A 22,902-nucleotide genomic window follows, 5' to 3' on the forward strand; every position below is an offset into this window, starting at 1 on the left:
ATTTTTAGGTTTAAATTTATAACCTAAAGAGAACGTTCTGGGAACATTCCCTGTAGGTTATTTTTTGGATATATTTTTATAACTTTAAGGGAACGTTCCCAGAACGTTCCCTGTAGGTTATTTTTAGGTTTAAATTTATAACCTAAAGAGAACGTTCTGGGAACATTCCCTGTAGGTTATTTTTAGGATCTATTTTTATAACTTTAAGGGAACGTTCCCAGAACGTTCCCTGTAGGTTATTTTTAGGTTTAAATTTATAACCTAAAGAGAACGTTCTGGGAACGTTCCCTGCAGGTTGTTATTTAATAACCTAAAGAGAACCTTCCCAGAACGTTCCCTGCAGGTTATTTTTAGGTTTAATTTTTATAACCTAAAGAGAACCTTCCCAGAACGTTTCCTTGCAGGTTTTAGGTTTTATTTGTATAACCTAAAGAGAACGTTCTGGGAACGTTCTCTGCAGGTTATTATTTTAATATCACTTAGCCTACTATTAACAGGCAGATTACCAACTGACAACGTCGTCAGTACGGTCCCCTAAGGTTATAAGATAACCAACAACGTTCAGATCTATTCGCAATAACTTTTTATTAATGATATTTTAAATTATGTTATATTTTAATTCTATATGTTTATTTAAATGCTGCATGACTTTGAAGTGTTTTAATGCGCATGCGCGTGATCAAACACTGGAGCACGTGCGCTGCTCGAGAGCAGATGGAAACGTCATCGACAACTGACAAACAACAAAACTCCCGTCTCTCGCTGTTGGTTTCACTGCTTTCAGGTAAGTTTAGACAACAAAATCTCACAAATAATACACACAAACGCCCCTGACACATTTCTTACGTGTAATTGACACGCTTCTGTTAAATATTTATTTTAAAGAAATGATTTTATGTCTTTGAAAAAGTCCGTTAGCATCTACGCTAGCTAACCGGTTTCAAAAGACAACGTTAGGCCTAAGTTACGTTAAGTTGAGGTCTTATTTATGAAAGTTTGGGTTTTTAAACACATATTTAGTGTAGATAACAGTTTTTGATAGTTTTGCTGGTAATTTGTCAATGGGAAGTAAGCTAATTTATTTAGGCTAACCAAAAAGAATGCACTGTATTGTTAACTTAATCAGTGACGTTACTTACCAATATTGCTAAAATGTGATTTCAGAATAGCGAGAGAAAAAATAAAACTCTACAACAAGGGGTGAGTTATTGTTTAATCATGATGATAATTCCATATGCATTTATTTCACAATATATTATCTTAAGATTTGTATATATTTATCTTTTCTGCATTTCACCTCTGTTCTAGCTTGGTTCCTTGTAATAAACCTATCACATGTAATATTTTTGGCTCTGTGACAAACAGCATGTTATGTTCCTAGATCATCATGCTGTGATGGCCTGCTGCACTCCCTGTCCAAGAAAATCTCTATGAACCATATGACTAGTAAGCAAAACCACCTCAAACATGCAGTGCACTGCTGTCCAAAGGTTTGGGGTCTGTAAGATTTATGCTTTTGAAATAAGTCTCACATTTTAAAATCATTAACCCCAAGTTTTTTCAGTGAGATTGTCCTTGAGAAGCCTGTAAGCTAAATAATCAGCTAAATAATAGGCGACTAATACAATATTATAATGGTCATAGTTATAATAATTCATTTAACTATTATGATAACATGATATCCTGATGATTACTATATTTTATTTTATTTCTTTAGGTCTGTTTTGAATTATGTTGGCCAATGAGACTGACAACATACTGTCCAACTCAAAGGTATTTATGTATTTTTTTATTTTTTTTTATTGATCAATACTGAAATTCTTTGTACTTTTAAATGCGGTTCAGGGGGTCGACAACTTTAGGCAGTTATTTTTCACAGATTTATTTATTTAATGTTTATTTGACAGGGACAAATGCATAGAACATTGCTTTATAAAAAATACAAAGTAGATGCCATGCATACAGGTTTATAGCCATGACTAATTTGCAACCCCTAGATATCTTGGGCAGCTGTGGCTCATACTCTTAGCCTTTAAAAATGTTTGAATTGATATCCCCAATGCAATATCAGGGGGTAAATATATCAGTAGAGTTCTTAAAGTTATGGCTTTGCTCTTGTTACCAGATGAGATAAAATCCCTATTGTTTGGCCCTGTATTCTTCAGGACAAGACCTTGATGCCATCCACAGTCAGTAGATGAAGAAGGTGAGTTTAGCCGAATTCAGTTCTCTTTCACTTTTTTTTTTAGCTTAAACAGACACGTGCACGCAAAATGAAGTCAAAATGGCGAGTTTCCTCTTGTCTTGTGTTTTAAACAGAAAGAAAACGGATGCGTGTCATTTATATTAGTTCTGCGCATTCGTCTTAAAGGGACAGCAGCCTAACGTACCCGCAGCTGCTTGTGTCGCCAATGGTGATCAAACATCAAAAGAGAGAATGACTTGTAGCTTTAGCAAAGATACATTAATTTTATAGTTATTTTATTTTTACACTGAAGACTTATTTTACATTTTGATAAATCAATTTCTGTACCTGATAAGTTAGATTTAACTGAAAAACATAATGCACTGCTTATTTCAACTGTGTTTTTCTTCTATTGTATTTATCTATGCTTGTTATCTATTGTAATTTTCTATGCAGGTTCACTCCTCTACAAAATCCCCCCAATAGGGGTTATGCGGAGCGCCCAGCGGTTGAACCGGAAAGAGGTCTAAGCATTTCCGCTTTTCACTTCCGTACACATCTGCAGCGGTAGGTGATCTCTGAGTTTACTGTTAATTTTTGCTTATTACACTAAAATTCTTACTTCTGTTTTAATTAAAATGTCACGAAGGCTAAAATATCAGAAAAGGGAACATCCGAACAGCAGTTTTTGTTGTGTGCCGGTCTGCTCTATGTCGGGGAAAATGAGTAGTACAAATAGGTTCTGTACTCATAAAGTGACGTCAACATCAGCAGTAGCATTCGCCGTCAGGCAAGTGTTATTTAAATAAACTCCTGATGTACTTACAAACTTTCCAATGCCTCGTTTAATGAGTACAGAACCTATTTGTACTACTGTAGTAGTTTGGTACCATTCTGGGCATTATTAGTGGGGTAATTTACCAGATACAAACCTGGAGCCGTTAGCGCATGCACTAAACCATACGGCTGATATCTCTAAATAAACTCTAAATTTTTCAATATTGTGCAGCACTAATATTGAGCATATCTTAAAGTGAACCTGGAATGATAATTTGTGATACCAGATGAGATGTATGTATGATAGATTTTGAACTGTACTATTTTTTTATTTCAGGTTTTCTGGGATCCCAGCGGAAGGCATCAAGGCATCAGATGTTGGCCTGGACAGATGCACCTGTAAACTACACCGACCTTTGCTTTTGCATGGATGGCTGATTATTACCATGTTCTGTGAGGGTTTCATTATAGCAAAACTGAGTACCTGTGACAGTGGAATTTGTAGGTGTAAAGTCACAGAGATTAAAAAAAAAAAATTGATAGCAGTTTCAAACTTTTTTTCACTTTCTTTCTCATAAACAACACAGCAGTTACAGGTTTTCAAATTCTTCATTGGAGGTGAGACTTATACATAAAAGGTAGAGCGAATTCGCAGGTCAGAGTTCACTAGACTTAAATATTATTTTCTCTGTTTTTTATTTGACTTCAGAGAGAGAGGCTTAATATGGGTATCCTTACCCCTATATAAAACATTCCTTTTTTGATTTGTAGTCTGAAATAATAAATAGTGCAATATAAATAAATGCAATGTATTGTTTTGAAATATATAAATTTTTCTATACACATTGATGCTGAAATATCTGAATAAATACATGATACCAGCAGCGCTCGTGCTCATATCTCCTACAGCTTGTGATCCCAATTGTGATCCACAATCCCACCTCACTCTTTTCATTTGCTCCAGATGAATATTAATGCCATTACAGGGCTTGAATTTTGGCATGGGATTGTGTGTCCATGTAACGCGTTGTCTTTTTATTTTCTTGTTAAATTTGCAGATGGTGTTGGGAGTTTAAATGTTTTGAGCGGAGTGAAGATTGGCACATTCATGTATATTGTATATAAATGAATACTTTTTCAACTTTATAGCCAAAGTTATAGGCTACAGTTTGCAAAAAGATCGTTTTAATTAAAATGTTTGTGCAGTTTTATTTGAAATATTTTCATGTTTGAAATATTAAATGTAAATTACTGTTCCTGAATACATTTTGCTAACGCTGTTTTTAATGACTTATTTTAGGTTGATAATTAAACAATGAATAAACAAAAACATGGATTGTGTGCTGATTTATTTATTTAATACAAACTGATTGATTTACTTATTAGTGATAGTTTCTGTAAATTCAATTTATTGTAATAATATATTCATAGGATTCTTAAGTGTTTGAACAATAAACAATGTAGAATATGTTGTTTGTAGACCTACAATTTGTGTACAGGCATATCAGGATGTGTAGACGTTAGGAGAACGTTCCGGGAACGTTCTGGGAACCTTTCGGCAACGTTCCGGGAACGTTCCCCTAACCTTCCGGGAACGTTACGAGAACCTTGCGGGAACCTTTCGGGAACGTTCTGGGAACCTTTCGGGAACGTTCCGGGAACGTTCCCCTAACCTATAGGGAACGTTCTATTAACGTAAAGAAAACTTTCCTGGCTAACCAATAGGGAACGTTCTTGGGAACGTTCTGGGAACGTTCTGGGAACCAAAAACTAACGTTCCCAGAACGTTCCCAGAACGTTAAATTGTTAGCTGGGATGACCCTCCCTGATAATTTATTGATTAGCCTACTTCTGTGCTGATTTGGGCTTGACAAAGATGTTCAGATAGCCATTGTTGTTTTTTTACAACCATGACAAAGAGCGTCCAGAACAGGGATAACACATTCTGACCAGAACAATCGAGTTCGCTTGTGCATTCACGTCATTTTGTGCAGATATAAGTCGTAATATTAAGTTTGATGTAATATAAATAACTGATTATAATATGACATAGGATGCGCTTTGTTGATTTAAACCACCTGAAACGTTCTGCAGTTTCCCGGTGCTCGTTCTCTTCAGCTTCAACGCGTGGGATCAAGCAGCAACGCAAAACATTAAAAGCTATGATTGGGACTGTCATATCATTATACTTGTAGCTTATACACTATTGTAATAAAAAGTTGTAAATTCTTTGGGTTTAGTTGCATTCTTTAGCAACGTTAAGTTGATTAACCTTCTAGCAAAGCGATTCAGTTTAATGTTCGTTCTCTTCAGCTTCAGCGACCGCAGCTCAAACAGCAATGATGTCATTTGAAACAGTAAGCCTATTAAATATGTTTACTATTAGGCCTACGGTAATATTAAAAATGTTTATTTTTTGTATATTATTAATAACTAGCACTTTTTTGTTCTCGTATTATTTCCTATTATTACGTAATTTCCTTATTGTGCTGAGGCGATTCCATTTTATTTATCAATGGCACATGGATTTTTCTTTATTATGAAACCTTATTATAAAGTGTTACCATTTTTTAATAAAGAATGTTGGCCATAGGAATGTAAAATTAATTTTATAATAAAATTGCCAGAAATTCGACCAGGTATTAATGTTATGTTACTTACATTTGACTTATGTTCCTAAATGTTTCTGCTGTTGGTTTGAAACTTTAACATAATATTATGCTAGGCAATGTGAAACCTTTGAGCTAGTCATTCCAGCTTCATGCGTCAGTGACTTCTCAGCGGTAGATTTACACTCAACTGCACTTATTCGCAATCACAAAAGTTCATTATTTGATTGTGCTTTAAAGCTTTGCCGTTTTGCCAAGCTTTGCCAGTAAACATTTCATTGGCGTTCTGTTCTGACATGATGCAATTTTTTCTGAGCGCGTACGCGCGCGCGCACTGTCAAACGATTTTTGTTGGGTCAGACCCGATGGGGGGCCGAGACTGAGAAAGTAACGTGGAGCTACATGGAAAAATATGCACCAAACAAGCCACTTGGAAATTTAGCTGCTTTCATGAATACAAAATACAATACAAATTTTGGGTGACCCTCCCCCTTGACTAAAAAAAGTTGGATGACCCTCCCCTCAGCAAAGAATAAAATACATGACCCTCTACTATTTTACTCCGGTGGTCCATAAATAACGAAATATTTATTAAATAATTTAACTAAATCCTGATAACGCATAAAGGTATGCCTAGCCTATAGGCTATTGAATTGGTGAAGCCAACGTAAATTTATATGAAACATTTTATGATCAATTACTATATATATATATATATATATATATATATATATATATCACATCACAAGTTATTAATTAAAAAATAATATATTAGGCTACCTTCAATCTCAAAGTTGTGCGCTTTTTTCGCAGTGTGTTTTTTTCTGTCTTGCTTAACCCATCAGGGTATGTCCCATGGGATTTGTAGGAAAAAAATTCTTCGTAAATACTAGGATCCATTGGAAAAACAACGTGATAATTAAGTGTGCAAACAAGGTACCGTTAGCTATGCCTGGAATGAATTAGCGCGCGCGATTTTCACAAGTGCACATCCGCCCATAGATGAATTCGACATTCGGCCATTTTCTAAGCAAAACTATATATGTATATTTTTAATTATTTGTAAATTAATATATAAGAGTATATTATATTAATTATTATTAAAATATATTTTCAAAATAAATACAATAAAAAATATCTAAAACTAATATAATAAAAATAATATTTATCATAAAACCAATTTCCAAGTAAACAATATTTTTTTAATTATTATTAAATTATTATATAAATATAATAATATTAATATAATATATCACAAAACTAATTTCTAAGTAAAACTATATACATATTAATTATTATTAAATTATTATATGAATTATTATTAAAATACTTTAAAATAAAAAATATATCGGATATTAAAAAAAATATATATTCATAAAATTATTAAATACATTTTATTTGGATGTAGTAACATGTACAGTTTACATTCACACAAAATGAGTTACAATCAACTGATTTCACCAGTCCATATTTTAATGCTGTGAAAATCCCACTCACCCTGGGAAACCCATCTTGATGAAGATACAATCAAATGCTTTTGTCACCACTCAATCTCTAAACCAAGATGTGACAGTGGCAGTAGTGTGGTGAGTCTATGACCTTATACACCTGTGCTGGGGAGGGGAGCGGGAGCACTGTGCTGTGCACCAGTCCGTATTTTAATGCTGTGAAAATCCCACTCCCCCTGCCAAACCCATCTTGTTTTTTAGCAGTTTTTTTTATTATTTAAAAAAGGGCACCTGACCGCAAAGCAATTGCTCCAGCTATTTTAATTGTATATCCATAAGCTATGTAAGATGTAAAATTGAAAGAATGAATGAAATAAATAATGCTTTTTGGGGCAATAATGTGCTGGAAAATAACTTTTTTTTTTAAAAAATGTCTAAGGTTTCTTTACTTTCTTTTTTCAATTATCACTAATAATTTGTTTTATTTCTATTTTTAAGACGCAATTAAGCAAAAAACAAACAAACAAAAAGTCAGGTAGCCTATTTGCCTCATAGGCTACAACATGTATTTGATGAACTCTTAAAGCCTATCTTCGTGAAAAATTACATTCATGTGCAATGGGGAGAGTAGGCCTACAATATTTTCCTATGAATCACAGCGTGTTTAACACACAAACGATAAGTTCAGTTAAATTAAGTGAAATTAACAGTTTTGTTTTGATAGCTGTTGGCTTTATTCCTTACTCGTCGAAGTTTAGTTTGAATCGATCTGCCATGTTTTTTTGTTTGTTTGTGTTTGTTTTTTGCATCTTTTATCCACACTAGTTCACTTTCTGTTAATTTATTGAAGTGTAGACAAAGCTTCCATGCAGGATCTGGGTGCTTGCTGTGTGAAAAATCGATCGATAAATGGATATAGTGCAAGTGCATATAAATGGAAGTGCATTTAAACTCGCTTGCGCGTGCACGCGATGGGAAGTGCGATTTGTCCGGGGAGTCGGATTTCGGTCCAACACCGGCAACGGTAAATGGCAGTGAGCCCAGCCCACCCATCTTCTTCTTCTTCTTCAGTGAATTTTATTGGCAGCTTGCAATCTTTGTGCCAGCCCACCCATCCGGGAAGTGTCAGCTCTTATTTTGAAAAGGGCTTATTGAGGGGGCGTGACATCACATTGAAGCAATACCCCTGATTGGCTGACTACACGTGTGGATCGTAGTCACACACTCAGCGGAAAGATAGTGCCAAAAAGATCCTAGTAGAGGTAACTGCAGACTGGAGCAATGGGCGTGCCACGAGGAATGGGGCGTGCCAGGAGGAATGGGGCGTGCCGTGAGGTATTTTCTATTGGACGCGAAAAGCTTCCTGATCCGCATAAAAGCGTGCTTTCGGTCTATGAAAGCGAGCCATAACCTTAATCACTATAACTACACAAATAATTATACAAGACCAAATACATTTCTTTCACTGTAAAAATAGCAATGATGATATTAAGAATACATTCAAAAGTACGTTAACTTCGAAACCTTCTGTATGGCGCGGGTTACATGACGTCATCACCACCGCGACTTTTTATTGGATTAATCATTAAAAAACATTGTTTGTGATAAATGCACTTTTTGTAACACATCACTTGAAGATATTGAACATTTATTTTTGTATTGCCCTTTTTCTATTTCTTTTTGGACTGACTTTAAAATAGATATGAGAAACATTTGTCTTAATTTAGAACCTCATGACATTTTACTTTGTTTCCAAAACCCATATTTTTCTGAAAAACAAAATTATATAATTCAATTATTTTGGCGAAGTTTTATATTCATAAGACAAAAATAAAAGAAACCCTGATATATTACTTTTTATAACACTGATCTCACAGTATACTTTGAAAGCCTTTCAAACATGAGATCATAAAACAAAGTTTTTGAAAATATCTATAACTACCTTGATATTATAAATTTTTTATTTTTGCATTTATTTGTATTATGTGCATTTTATACTTACTGTTATTCTCTGGTTTACACATTTTGAGCTGTATTTACAATGCCTTGTGTTAATCTTGGTTTTTTTTTTATTGCATTATACTTGAAATGTCTGTACTTGAACTAATAAAATAAAAATATCATTAAAAAACAAATTAAATTATTTTAAAGATAAAAATGTCTCCTGACACTATTAAAGTCATGCTAGTTTGAACTTTCATTTAAAGTACATACAAACTAAAAGTAATGTTATTTTTATAATAATGGTACAGCAAGTGTTTTTGCGTTTTAAAGGCATATATACATGTTTGATCAAACACTCACCATATAATTATAAAATGAAGTAAAAACAGTTTAATAAACTTGTAAGTGAAAATAATCAATTAAGCAAAACAAACACCATTTTATACAAAATACATTTATTCAATTGTCATTTTTACAATTCATTTTTTGAAACGTCAATAGAATGTCATCAAAGGCTTGTATTCTAAGTCAAAACTCATTCCTTTACTGATTCATACTGTAGTAGCAGTCCATAGAACTGAAAAACTCATTCCTTTACTGATTCATACTGTAGTAGCAGTCCATAGAACTGAAAAACTCATTCCTTTACTGATTCATACTGTAGTAGCAGTCCATAGAACAGAAGCCATCAAACTCTTTGTCTGAATAGAACGCAGTGAAGACCCCCTTCTTTCCACTGCCGCAATATCCAGTGGTGTTTTTGTAGAGGAATCCACAGGCATCACATCTGGTGAGCTTAAACTCCACCCTGTATTCTTTCCTCACATCCAGATTGACTGACTTCCAGTCAACGATACCTACAAGACAAAAGAAAAAATGAATTTGTAATGCAAAAAAATGAATTTAATATATTAGCTTAACTTGTTCATTTCATAAAGTAATACTTATACATACTGTCCAGCCAGGCAAAGTGAGCTTTTTTAAGAAAAACTGGATGGTGGACAGTTTCATTAAACTTTTTGCACACTAGTGACAGAGTGTAAAAGGCTTTGTCTCCTTCTTCATAAACAACATCAAGAAGAATGTGACTGAGCAACTCTGGTGGTAGCTGGAAATAAAAGTATGGAAAAACTATTTTAAAATACTACATGACTCCAATTTTTTTTAGAATTTTTTTTTAAAAGAAATAATATTCAACAGTACATTAGCAAGGCCTCCTGTTTGGTCCATGGCTGAAAAAAAAATAATGAAAAAAATCATTTTCACTGGCTTTTTTTAATTTTTTTTTTACATGTGTTATATTTCAAACTGTTTACCATACCAGTTTTGACTTCACATGAGCCTTCAACCTCAGCATCTTTTCTGTGCCTTTTTCGATCTGTAGGAGACCTAGAGAGAGAGAGAGAGAGAGAGAGAGAGAGAGAGATTACAAAATGCTAAAATGTCATTACTTTAAATTTATTAGAATTAGAATTTACCTCGAGTCTTCAAGTAGCAGTACACACCACCATTTCCTTATTCTTGACATATTAGCCTTAAAAAAAAAAAACATTACTACAATGTTTGAAATTGTTTTTATACTGGCTTGCAAAAAAAAAATGTGTAGAACAAAGATCTGAAGACTCACCTCAGAAAAGTCAAAAGCCACCCCCAGAGAAATGTACAGGCCATACTGAAATTCAAAGGCTACTTGTTAAGACCTTTTTTTATTTGGTTTCTAAATTAAACTGATGTTCCTGTCATATAAAAACTCACCATGAGCACAAAGACTCCACAATTATTGGAGAAATGCTGCATTGGAATCTCCTGGATAAGGTTTGCAAGCAAATCAAGAAATGGAAAAAAGCAAGTAAGCAAGAAAGCAATTAATTTAATTGTGCTAAAAGAATAAGTGATGATTCAAAAACTTACTGGAAGATCCTTACAGGAGATCTCAGTCCAATGGCCAGGAATGACAGTCTGAGCAACCCTCCTATTAAGTGATTTTTAGAAATCGAGAAATGATGTTGAAATTCAAAATCAACAAAACAAGCCCCTATTCAAAAGGTATCTCACCCCTATCTTTATAACACTGCTGCTAAACTTATGAACACTATACAACAGTCCCCCATTTTGATTGTGTACGCTCCTTACTGTTGATTGGTTATTAGTGTTTTGGTACTTTCAACGTTAATAAACTTTAATGACCTCATATAATTCACATCAGACATTAACACAAGAACGTCACAAATGAAGAAAAAAAGAAAAATGCTGAATGGTTTAGAACTGAACCACCATACAGCAGCTGAGAACATTTGAACAAGAACTGTTCAACTGGAACTTCTGAACATGAACTACTGAGCTATGTAAAAGACCTGTACACTTGACTGTATCTTCCATCACTCAGACCACTCGCGCAGAGTGAATCAAGAAAAAACACCTGTTTCAGCTTTGGGCGCAAAATCTGAAAATGGTTGTTAAAAAAACACAAAATACAGAAATCAATTTGACATGGATAAAAATGTCTTCATGACTTACACAAAGCATCCAGTGTGACTTGATCCAAGATGGAAATAGAATGCAGTCTTTTGTAGAAGCATCAACCTATCAAAAATAAATATAATACAAAATGATGCACATTGTTTATTTTGCTCTGTGAAATCTTTTGGACACTTTGAAAGAATGCTTACAACATATATGCCACATAAAATGTCAATAGCAATAATACATAGAAACAGTCAATGAAATCCAAAGTATGTATGCTAAAATAACAAATCCTAACTACAATATTACTGTTGGAAAAAAATATATAAATTGCTTACAGGGATATGTAACATGGGATCTGCACAAAGTGGGGGAATCAGCGTTGAATTCACATAGCTGTTAGACGTCCAGACTTGGATGCCCTAATTACAGAAACATACACATTTCTTCATAATAGCTCTTTGCATTTTATTCACGCTACAAGCAATGACATTTTACCTGCAATTTGCTGAGGTCTTCAATTTTCTTGAAACAGCAATTCAGAATCTGTTAAGATATCACAGCTTCACTTAAAAACAGGAACATTTTTGAAAAGTAAATTGGATCAAAGAAATTTAAGATGATCCTAACTGTTGCCTCCACATTGCGTTCCAATCCCAAGGTCTGAAAATCTTCTCGCATCAGGGTTGTAGAATATACACGTGCCACATGTTCTCTCCCATTTTGCTTTGTGTCTAAAATATGTGTGAGCTATTTTTTTGGGGGGGGGGGACATTGTCAACATACATTACAAAATGTTTGAGGCTACTTGAGCCTTCATCAGCTTAAAGGGATACTTCACCGTTTTTTCATATTAAACCATGTTATTCCCTTAACTAAGACGAGTTGATGCATACCTCTCTCGTCTCAGTGCATGCACTCAATCGCTCAGGCGCGCGGTGACACTTCGATAGCACTTAACTTAGCCCAGTTCATTCATTAGGGACCAAACAGAGTTTTCCCTATTTAAATACAGTTACACGAGTAGTTACACGACCAAGTATGGTGACAAAATAAAACGTGGCGCTTTTCTAAGCGGGTAAAAAGGATAACAATAATGTATGGCGGGATAGCACTGGGAGCACTTCGACTCGGCGCAGTAAAAAGTCACGTTGGTTCTAATGACAGAAGTGAGAGGGAGAGGATTTAATAAGCGTGACTTTTTACTGCGCCGAGTCGAAGTGCTTTCAAAGTGTCGCCGTGCGCCAGAGCGATTAAAGGGATAGTTCACCCAAAAATGAAAATTGTCATCATTTACTGTCCCTCAAGTTGTTCCAAACCTGTATGACTTTCTTCTCCTGAACACAAAAGAAGATATTTTAAAGAAGGTTGGTAATTAAACAGTTGCTGGTCCCCATTGACTTCCATAGTATTCTTTTTTTCCTACTATGGAAGTCAATGGGGTCCATCAGTCGTTTGGTTACTGACTTTCTTCAAAATGTCTTTTGTGTTCAGCAGAAGAAAGAAAGTCATACAGGTTTGGAACAACTTGAGGGACAGTAAATGACAGCATTTTCATTTTTGGGTGTACTATCCCTTTAAGTGCACGCACTGAGACGAGAGAGGTATGCATCAACTCGTCTTAGTTAGGGGAATAACAGTTTAATATGAAAAAACGGTGAAGTATCCCTTTAAAAGATTTCAGAGCAAATCACCTTTTCTTCGCTGAATGGTTGCTCCCAGCCAGTCTTGTTGGGCATTACATCCTTCAGCCCTGTCACAGACACCTTGTCTGTACTTGGCTCATCATCCATTTCGACTGTGCTTTTACTTATAGTCCCTAGCAATAAAGCATGCGAGTGTCATCTAACCCCAGTGTCAAATAACATTTCTGGAGAAGACAAATAATGACATTAAATTGCATTATGAAAAATTAAGTTTACCTGCAAGTGCTTGGCCATGCTCTTCCAGGACAACCTGACTGCAACCAACTTCTCGCATCAGGGTTGTAGAACAAACACGTGACACATGTTCACTCCAATTTTGCTTTGTGTCCAAAACACGTGAGAGCAAAAAACATTATCAACAAACATTACAAAATGTTTCAGGCTACTCATTCCTCAGCTTTTAAGATTTCAACCTTCATAGAGCAATCACCTTTTCTTCGCTGAATGGTTGCTCCCAGCTGGTCTTAAAAATTACATCCTTCAGCCCTGTCACAGACGCCTTGTCTGTACTTGGCTCATCATCCATTTCGACTGTGCTTTTACTTAAAGTCCCTAGCAATAAAGCATGCGAGTGTCATCTAACCCCAGTGTCAAATAACATTTCTGGAGAAGACAAATAATGACATTAAATTGCATTATGAAAAATTAAGTTTACCTGCAAGTGCTTGGCCATGCTCATCCAGGACAACCTGACTGCAACCAACAGCCTTGGTAAGCTGTTCGGTAAACCTAGTGTTAATCGCAACGTTGTAGTGGTGCAGCAGGTTTCGCATAAGAAACAAGTGATTTGTTGGCTTCATAACATTTAGGAAGTAATTGTTTTTTCTCATTTGAGAAAACAACTGCTCCGCACACTGAGAATTAACTCTTCCAGCCAACTCAGGCACAAGCTGTATTTTACGAAGTTTATCACGGGGATCCTTTGTGTTGTTTTCATGGAATCTGTCAGAAAGTACATAGTGATCAGATGAGCCAGTTAATGGATGCCCATTCACATCAGCAGGCATTTTCTTCTCTTTGAGCCATTCCAATGAAATCTTAAGTCTTCCCTCTTCTGCTGCTGCAATATTGGCATCATTTGGCTCCAAAAGCCGACCCTCGTGTGGGCTGAAGGGAATCATGTTTGGATTGCGGAGATTTGCATGAGTGGAAAGTCCTCTTGCAAAGTCATAAATGGATATGTTGGGAAGGTGTTTCCAGGACAGCAACATGTCAGCGAAGTCCCTTGGACTTTCAGCTCTTACCAGGACTTTAATGCTGTTAACGACACCGCAGGGGCACATAACAACTGCCCAGCCACCTAAGTGATAGATTGTTTCAAATTAATGATTGCAGCACTTAAAGTAAAAAAATAAGTAAAAAAATAAAGAAATGTGTGTTTTCTATTATAAATTAAGATATATCTGTGCATACAAACCTGATGCACCCCAAACCTTTTGAAAAATTTTGTCATATGATGATCTGTTTTGCATTTCACTCCTCAGTCTCATTATGAGGTCCATCTTTGATCCCTTGTTATCTAACCCACATGATGCACATAACTGTCGGACAGCAGCCACCTATGAATTAAAACAACAAAAAAACTCAGAATTTATTAGAAATAAACAATGACAATAGAATACTGTTACAAAAAGGTAAACAAAACAACACTACACCTTCAGTGACATCAGCTCATCAATAAGCCTTTCCTCAGTTACTGGAACTTCAGATGCAGGATTAGGATTTGATGAATGTACTTTCTCCCATTCTGTATTCAATACAGAGCAAGACTTCCTAGTATTCGGTCCAATCCAGGGCACCCAAAGGTGATAACTTGGTTTGACTGCAAAAGGATTGGGGTTTCCAGCTGCAAAAAAAAGAAAGAAAAAAAAAAAAAAGTCATAATGTTGTTGCCAGTGATAACTCCACTTTTATTTCTAAAGTTTAACAACAAAATAAAGTTATACATAAATATAAATTAATTAATATGTAATAATAGATCATGTCATGGGGTACACTCATAGCAGGTGTTTCTGGGATGTTTTTTCTAATCTGTGTGTGTGCATGTTGCATCCATGTGTAATGTCTCCCAGTGTAAAAGTTTAGGCATAATACCAGATAAAACAAATACCTGTGTCTGTGTAGTACTTTGATCCAAATGAATAAAATAACTTACTCTCCACAAGACCTCTTGCAATAATCTCCAATCGCAGTGAATTCCAAAAAGCCTCCACATCCACCTGTCCATCAAAGTTTGCTGGTGGTTCTTCTATTTCACTGACTAACAAAATAAAATTACAAATACAGTGCCAAGTCAAAACTTATAAAACATCACTATTTTTAATGATTTGAAGGAAGTCTCTTATGATCATCAAGCCTGCATTTATTGGAGCAGAAATTCCAATTTAAAATTATGGCATTCTATTTTAATATACCATCAAAAATGATTTCGGTGTCAGTCATTTATTTTTATTTCATTATTATTTCAGTGTTAGTCATCAGTGTCACATGATCTAAATGTAATTTATTATGACAGAATGGGAAATATTTTTTATAACCTGTGATACTTTTTCAGGATTATTTGATGAATAAAAGACAGCTCAACTCAAAACTTCAATTGATGATTGATTCTAATAAGTTACATGCAAGTCAGGATATTTTAAATTCTAATTAGATCTGTATCATACCTGGCATGCTAAAAGCTGCTTTTCGATGGGCATCCATGATAACAACAGAGGGATGGAATCCACACTTTAAGCAGGAAAACTGGTAGTTGTGATCAGTTAATGCTTCAAAGTGCAAATAAGCACAAAGCACCGTTTTACTTGGGTAAACCACTCCATTGGATATTGAAAGTGCTTTACAGACTCTTTCAACAGCGGTGTGAGACTAAAGAGGAAAAATTAGGTATTGACATTGTTGTGACAATAACATTAAACACTGTAAAGCAGGGGTGTCCAATCCTGCTCCTGAACGGCCACTGTCCTGCAGAGTTTAGCTCCAAACCTATCGGTAATTAATAAAGTCTGGTCCAGCTGATCAGGTTCTTACTAGGAATACAAAACACTTCCTGGCAAGTGTGTTAAGAAAAGTTGGAGCTAAACTGCAGGACAGAAGCCCTTCAGGACTGAGTTTGGACAACCTGCAAAAAATAAAGCAATCCACAATACCTGCAAAAAACTCCGAAGCATAAGACAAAATTTCAAACTGAGTATGATGTGGTCATCATAGTTATGCACACCAGTACTCCATTCTTGATAGCGATATGCAAGTCCACACACTGGGCATGTCTTGCAATAGGTTTCAACACCTAAAAACAAAAACAAACAAAATAAGCAGCTAATCTTAACACACATTATTGAAGTAAGAATTTACTACTAACAAATAAATACCAACCTTCAATTATTCCAACTGTTGTGACAATTTTAGCTTTATTAGAGATGAGCAAAGGATCACTAAGGGGTTCCGAACACGATGAACAGTGCATTTCATCTGGAACCAAAACTTTTGGGAATTCCTTTTCATCTAAATTGGTTGCTGAGATGGGTAAGGAAGAAGGTATTGTTTTCTTTGTAAAGATATACTGCACCATTTTCTTGAGGTCCTCATTTTTTGGAGGGTACAAAATGTTCTCAGTATAGTCTTTTTCTGTATCAGAAAGTCCATTGCCAGTGGACACAGGAGTCTTACAGGTCAATTCCACCTCTGTGCTCTTCACTCTTTGGAACATTTTTCTGTTGGTTTGGAAAAGATACCATTTGCACACAGCCTTGTGTATACAGGAGCGTCTTGGCCGAGTACAAGGGCAATGCCATGTGTTGTTTTTTGCATTATAAACAACCATGATTCTTCCCAATCGGTTATAGAATGAAACTTTTGGCTCAAAAACTGACACATAGTGCATATAGGATGGACCACCAAGAGTCACACAGGATGCAAAACACACATTTTGTTCTTCAGCTTTTTTCTGAGCATTTAAGCACTGTCTTTTGCGTTCCTCTGAAAACCATTTGTGCTGTACCATTTCTCTTAAAGCCTCTTCATGCAGGACACCATTTCCAGCATCAGATCTGCAGTAATCCACTGATTTTAAGTGTGTACACTGACAAGATCGCATGCCACTTCTTTTTTTAAAATCCATTACAGAATTGCAGACATCAAGTTCACAAGTCACCTTGTGTGAAATGCCCCATGTTTTTTTGATAACATGAATGGGTATACAAGGGCCTTTAGACGATTTTGCAACAGCAAAAACGGCATTTTTTGGGTCAATACACTGACTTTGAAGGTGAGACTGTGCAGTGATATCAGGTTCAATATTCAAGTGTGCCCTTTGTATATGTTTCTTGAGGTTTTTTTTTAAAACGCACAGATTACAGTGGGGACAACATAATCTTTGCCCCTGTTTTCTATGAACATATTTCAAGCGGGTTTTATCGGTGGCATCAGAAAGAGGTGCAAAAGACACCGTTTTGGTCACTTGCGGAGCGGTGTCGTCACTTTGAGCAGGAAAACTAACTGACTGGACCATCTTTGGAGCTGTGTCACTACTGGGAGGAGACAAAGACGCACGCTGGACCATCTTTGCAGCTGTGTCACTACTAAGAGGAGACAAAGATGCACACTGGACCGGTTTTGGAGATGTGTCACTACTCTGATGAGACAAAGGCACCATCTGTTTGACTACTTTGCACATATTTATGTGCTTTATAAAATCAGACTTTTTAATTAGGGTTTTTGAGCAGTGGAAGCAGTGAAAGTGCTTGGTTTGTCTGCATTCCAAGTGGCAGTCAAAGATGATCAAATCTAAAAGAATCATAAACATCAAACACAATTTAAAATAGGAAAATTCATATATAAAGCAAAACATGTTTGTCATAAGTTACCAATTATGATACGTAACATCACCATTCACGTTATTATCTATAACCTTAACAAGTTATAACAGGCATGCATATCACAACTGAACTCATACTTACGTTCATGGCGAACCGCGCGAAGTCTGTGGCTTTGCAAATGACTGTGTATGTTGTGATATTCACATGGTCTAAAAACACTGAGAGCACAGAACGGACATCGATATAAATCGCCGACTCGGATGTCTTCGATGCAAATGGACTCATTAATTCTTCTCACTGTAACATGTGTCTGTCAACAACAATTAAATAATTACCCAAGCTGAAAGATGTAAAGCAAAGAGAACCACAAATTATATCGCACATGTATTACCTCCGCCATCTTCTTTCCGTCTAAAGGAAATGACGATTTTTTTTAGCTAAAGGAAATGACGTATAACTATGGTTGAGGAAGCCAAGATGGCGATCGAGTAAGTCTGTTACTGCTGAGCTCCCGCACAAAATTTAAATTTGGTGGTTTTTGAAGAAAAACTGCATTCATCTATAATCGGACTATCTCTTATGACTTTGAGATCGATCTAATGTCACCGCCTGAGAAGAAAAGAATGCACAAGAACAAGAAGGCCCTCATACCTGATACACAGCCAAATAACGCTCTGATAGCCTCGTGTCACGATTATGATAGGAATATGTCGACAGTTGAGGTATCCATGTCGGAGGATCACTTTCCCGGGCTACCTGTGACTCCATGTGATTCCCCAGCGGCAAAGAAGGCTCTCTATAGTGCAAAACATGAGCCCACATCCCAAGACAACGTCGTCATTACTACCCTTTCCCAACTTATTAAGGAGCAGGCTGACTCCATAAAAATTCTGGTGAGTGAAAACTCCAAAAAAATTGATGGAAACGCACTGAAAATTGAAGGGCTGAAGAAAACAGTGGACTTTATATGCAGTGAAGTTAAAGAAGCCCAGCAGAGAGTTAAAAATGTTGATGACCGCCTAAAAGAGGAAGAAAAAAAAGTGGCGGCGCTTTTAACTCGCGTGTCTGAAATGGAGACTTACTCTAGAAGGTGGAACTTGAAGGTCTATGGAGTGGCCGAAAACTCTGGAGAAAACGTGAAGGAAAAGGTTACAGAGCTTTGTCGGAGTATTCTGCAAGATGACAAATTGACGCCAGCAATCGACGTTGCCCATCGTATTGGGAAACTTACATCAGCCAGCTCTCGGCCGAGAGCGATCATCATCAGATTCTCCCAAAGATCCTACAGAGATGCTCTATGGAAAGCGGCAAAAAATCACCCCGTCATACGTGATAACAAACTCCGTTTTGTTGAAGATCTCCCGCAACCTGTCAAGGAGGCTAGGCTGAAGTTGTGGCCTTTGGTGAATAAGGCGCGTAGTGAAGGTAGATCGGCTTATTTTGTGGGAGCACGAGCTTTTATCGATGGTAAGGAAATCACTTGAAGATCTGTGCTGACATTCGCCCGAAATCTCCGGAGTAATGCTCTTGTTTTTTCTCTACCTTGTTCTGAAGCCTGATCCTTAGGTTTAATTTGTGAGGATCGTTTGGTATGCAGCTTATTTGTTCCCTGAAAGAACACACTTACTGACCAGCAACGTAAAAGACTGGTTTTTATTTTATATATAACGTTAAACTTGTTTATCTTCTTTCTATGGATGGGACGCAAAATATGGTCTTAAATATCCACCATATAGCCTAACTTTTTTTTTCTTTATGTGCATCTGGTGCTCAGTATAACATTGTTTGTTATTTGTTCCGTTGTACTTAAACCATAAGCCTTTTCTGTTCGTAAAATTTCATTGTCTATTGTGTCTTTAAACGCCAGGGGGTTAAGAAATATAACTAAACGTAAAGCATTATTTTTATTTGTTAAACAGTTGAACTCAGATCTTTCATTTTGTCAGGAATCTCACTCAAACTCAAATGACGAAAATTTTTGGAGATCTCAGTGGGGGAACGAGTTATGGTTTTCTCACTGTTCAGAAAGATCAGCTGGAGTTTTAACATTGAAGCATAAATATAATGGTGACATTTTGCACACAGATACAGATCCAAAAGGGCATTTTATCTGCCAAGTGGTTGACTATAACAAGATTGTTTTAATCACTTTCAACATTTACGGGTATAATTCTAATTTAGAAAACATCCAATTATTTGTTAATATAGAAAATAGACTCAAGTATTGGCTAACAAAATTTCCAAACGCTCACATTTTACTTGGAGGTGACTTTAATGTTTCTCTAAACTCTGAGATTGACAGATGGCCGCCTGCACGTGATAATAATAGAAATGCATACTTTAAGCTTTTTATGGACAGGTTTGAGTTAGTTGACATATGGAGAGTTAAATTCCCAGATGATATTTCGTTTACCTGGAGTAACAAAGACAACACTAGACTTTCTCGCATAGACTTCTGGTTAGTATCAAAAAGTATTAAAGAGCAGGATATCTCTGTTAACATTCTTCCCTGTCCATTAAGTGATCATAAAGCAGTATTCATTTCTTTGAATTTTTTTTCAGATAATGTTTACAAAGCCAATTACTGGAAAATAAATAACTCTCTTCTTAAAGTGGAGGAGGTTAAACAGAAAATCCCACAGTTGATTAAACATTTTTTCAACAAGGCTGTGGTGGAAAATTCTTTTAGTCTTAATTGGGAGTTATTTAAATATGAATCAGCAAAATACTTTAGGAAGCTTGGTAGTAATCTTGCTAAAAGTAGAAAATTGGAAGAACAGAGAGTTATCACAGGGATTTCGGTATTGTCTCAAATTTCACCTGACGTCTTAACAGAGGAAGATAAATTAGAAATTCTTAATTTACAAGAGAGCCTGGATAATATATATAAAAAGAAGGCAGAAGGAGCTTTTATAAGGTCTCGACAACGGTGGTTAGAAGAAGGGGAACGGAATTCTGCATACTTTTTCAAACTGGAAAAGTATCGCGCAAAAAGTAATACTATTAATGAATTAAAAATTGGCAACTCTATAAGTGATGATCAACATGTAATATCTGATTTTTGTTCCTCGTTTTATAAAAAGCTATATACATCAGAATATGATGACGTTGATTCGTCGATATTCCTTAATTCTCTTCATAATACTCCTAAGCTCGACAACTCAGAAAGGGATTTTTGTGACCTCCCTTTATCCCTGGCAGAAGTCACTCAGTGTTTAGAACTGTTAAAAGACAACAAGTCACCTGGGACAGATGGCCTATCATCTGAGTTCTATAAATTGTTTTCCCAGCAGATGGCGCCCTTCTTAGTGCAGGTGTTTAATGAAAGTATATTAGCCAAAACCTTACCATGGAGCATGACTCAAGGTTTGATTACTTTACTCCCTAAACCACGCAAAGATTTACTTTATATTGATAATTGGCGTCCAATCAGCCTTTTGAACAATGATTACAAAATTTTGGCCTTTATATTTGCTAGAAGAATAAAAAAAGTATTAGATTCTATAATTGATGGAACACAATCAGGTTTTATGCCTAAGAGGCATATCTCCAACAACATTAGATTAGTTTTAGATGTAATTGACTATTCGTATTTAATTTCAGATGACAGCTTCATTTTTTTCCTAGACTTTTTTAAGGCCTTTGATACTGTCGAGCATAATTTTCTTTTTCATTCACTCAAGAAGTTTGGCTTTGGAGATTTCTTTTGTGATGCAATCAAAACTTTATATAGTAATGCAAATGGCTCAATTAAGCTTAAAAATGGGTCTTCTCCTAGATTTGAAATCAGACGTGGAATTCGTCAGGGATGCCCCATTTCTCCCTATCTTTTTTTACTTGCAGCCCAACTTTTGTGTGATCATATTAAAAACAGTAATTTGCAGGGCATTTCCATTGCTGGGAAAACAATTATTATTAGTCAGCTGGCAGATGACACAACACTGTTTTTAAAAGACAGCTCCCAGGTTCCTCTTGCTATTGACATAATAGAAGCCTTCAGTAAAGCCTCTGGTCTCCGCTTAAACCTTAAAAAATGTGAATTACTGCCTCTTAAAGACTGTGATGTTGAGTTTATTGCTAATATTCCTGTGAAAAACTCTATTAATTACTTGGGTATTGTGATTGATAAAAATGAATCCCAAAGAAGCGAGAATAACCTCACTCCCATTGTTGAAAAAATGAAGAAGAAATTTAACATGTGGCTATTACGTGATTTATCTTTGAAAGGCAGGATTTTACTCTCAAAGGCAGAGGGAATATCAAGGGTAACTTACGCTGCTCTTTCTTTATGCATAGATCAACCAATGTGTAAAACCATAGATAAAATCCTTTATGACTTCGTTTGGAAGAATCGTAATCATTATCTGAAAAAGTCTGTTTTAATGAATGAGTACAGTAAAGGTGGCCTTAGTTTTCTTGACTTTACTACGTTAAATTACACTTTCAAAATTAAATGGATTAAGCGGTACTTAGAGTGCCCTACCAATCTGTGGAATTTTATTCCCCATTATATCTTCTCTTCAGTTGGTGGACTTCAGTTCCTGTTGGTTTGCACTTATAAAATTGAAAAAATTCCTCTTAAACTTTCTTCGTTTCATAAACAAATGCTACTGTCTTGGTCAATAATTTACAAGCACAACTTCACTCCTCATAGGTTTTATATTTGGAACAACAGACATATTTTGTATAAAAACAAATCCTTGTTCTTTCAAAGGTGGTATGACAACAATATTTTGCTTGTAAATCAATTATTCAATCAGCATGGTCAACTCTTTAACTACAGTGAATTTCTTCATCACTTTGGAATACCCATCTCACCTAAGGACTTCTCTATCGTTTTCGATGCAATACCTTCAGCTGTCATTTCACTTCTTAAAGGTGTTAATGGACTTCTTGTTCCCCCTAAACCGGTGAATGTAAAGGAAACAGCTGTTGGAAATATCTGTTTTTCAC

General features: G+C 35.8%; 1 protein-coding gene and 1 long non-coding RNA gene across 4 annotated transcripts; one reads left to right on the plus strand and one right to left on the minus strand.

Annotated features, from left to right (window-relative positions):
- The first annotated feature begins 245 nt into the window (after nt 1-245).
- Nucleotides 246-3,433, plus strand: LOC308686540. 3 transcript variants are annotated; one of them, XR_014029611.1, is made up of 6 exons: nt 246-1,200; nt 1,382-1,446; nt 1,718-1,773; nt 2,126-2,206; nt 2,642-2,752; nt 3,300-3,433. It is a non-coding gene; the product is annotated as an uncharacterized lncRNA (long non-coding RNA). The 3 variants fall into 3 exon arrangements; XR_014029610.1 differs by having other exon boundaries at nt 246-1,446; nt 2,166-2,206; XR_014029609.1 differs by having other exon boundaries at nt 246-1,773; nt 2,166-2,206.
- A 5,971-nt stretch (nt 3,434-9,404) lies between these two features.
- On the minus strand, nt 9,405-18,356 carry LOC308686541 (uncharacterized protein). The gene is made up of 24 exons (XM_081394978.1): nt 18,341-18,356; nt 18,091-18,259; nt 16,508-17,917; nt 16,282-16,421; nt 15,799-16,000; nt 15,288-15,392; nt 14,788-14,978; nt 14,550-14,691; nt 13,788-14,432; nt 13,563-13,684; nt 13,349-13,451; nt 13,121-13,245; nt 12,057-12,176; nt 11,925-11,972; nt 11,765-11,848; nt 11,481-11,546; nt 10,875-10,935; nt 10,719-10,769; nt 10,591-10,635; nt 10,442-10,497; nt 10,285-10,352; nt 10,167-10,195; nt 9,918-10,071; nt 9,405-9,820 (listed from the first exon to the last, which is right to left on the minus strand). Exons 1-17 carry the CDS (start codon nt 18,347-18,349, stop codon nt 10,897-10,899), a joined length of 3,720 nt encoding a protein of 1,239 aa, XP_081251104.1. The 5' UTR covers nt 18,350-18,356; the 3' UTR covers nt 9,405-9,820; nt 9,918-10,071; nt 10,167-10,195; nt 10,285-10,352; nt 10,442-10,497; nt 10,591-10,635; nt 10,719-10,769; nt 10,875-10,896.
- Between the last annotated feature and the right edge of the window lie 4,546 nt (nt 18,357-22,902).

This window comes from Scardinius erythrophthalmus (assembly GCF_964197995.2).
Source record: "Scardinius erythrophthalmus genome assembly, contig: HAP1_SCAFFOLD_395, whole genome shotgun sequence".
In the NCBI taxonomy this organism is placed as follows: domain Eukaryota; kingdom Metazoa; phylum Chordata; class Actinopteri; order Cypriniformes; family Leuciscidae; genus Scardinius; species Scardinius erythrophthalmus.

Coding starts and splice junctions, on each gene's coding strand:
- LOC308686541 (XM_081394978.1), bottom strand. Junction 13,685..13,787: donor GCATGGCCAAGCACTTGCAG/GTAAACTTAATT, acceptor CTTTATTGCTAG/GGACTTTAAGTAAAAGCACA. Junction 11,973..12,056: donor AACGCAATGTGGAGGCAACA/GTTAGGATCATC, acceptor ATATCTTAACAG/ATTCTGAATTGCTGTTTCAA.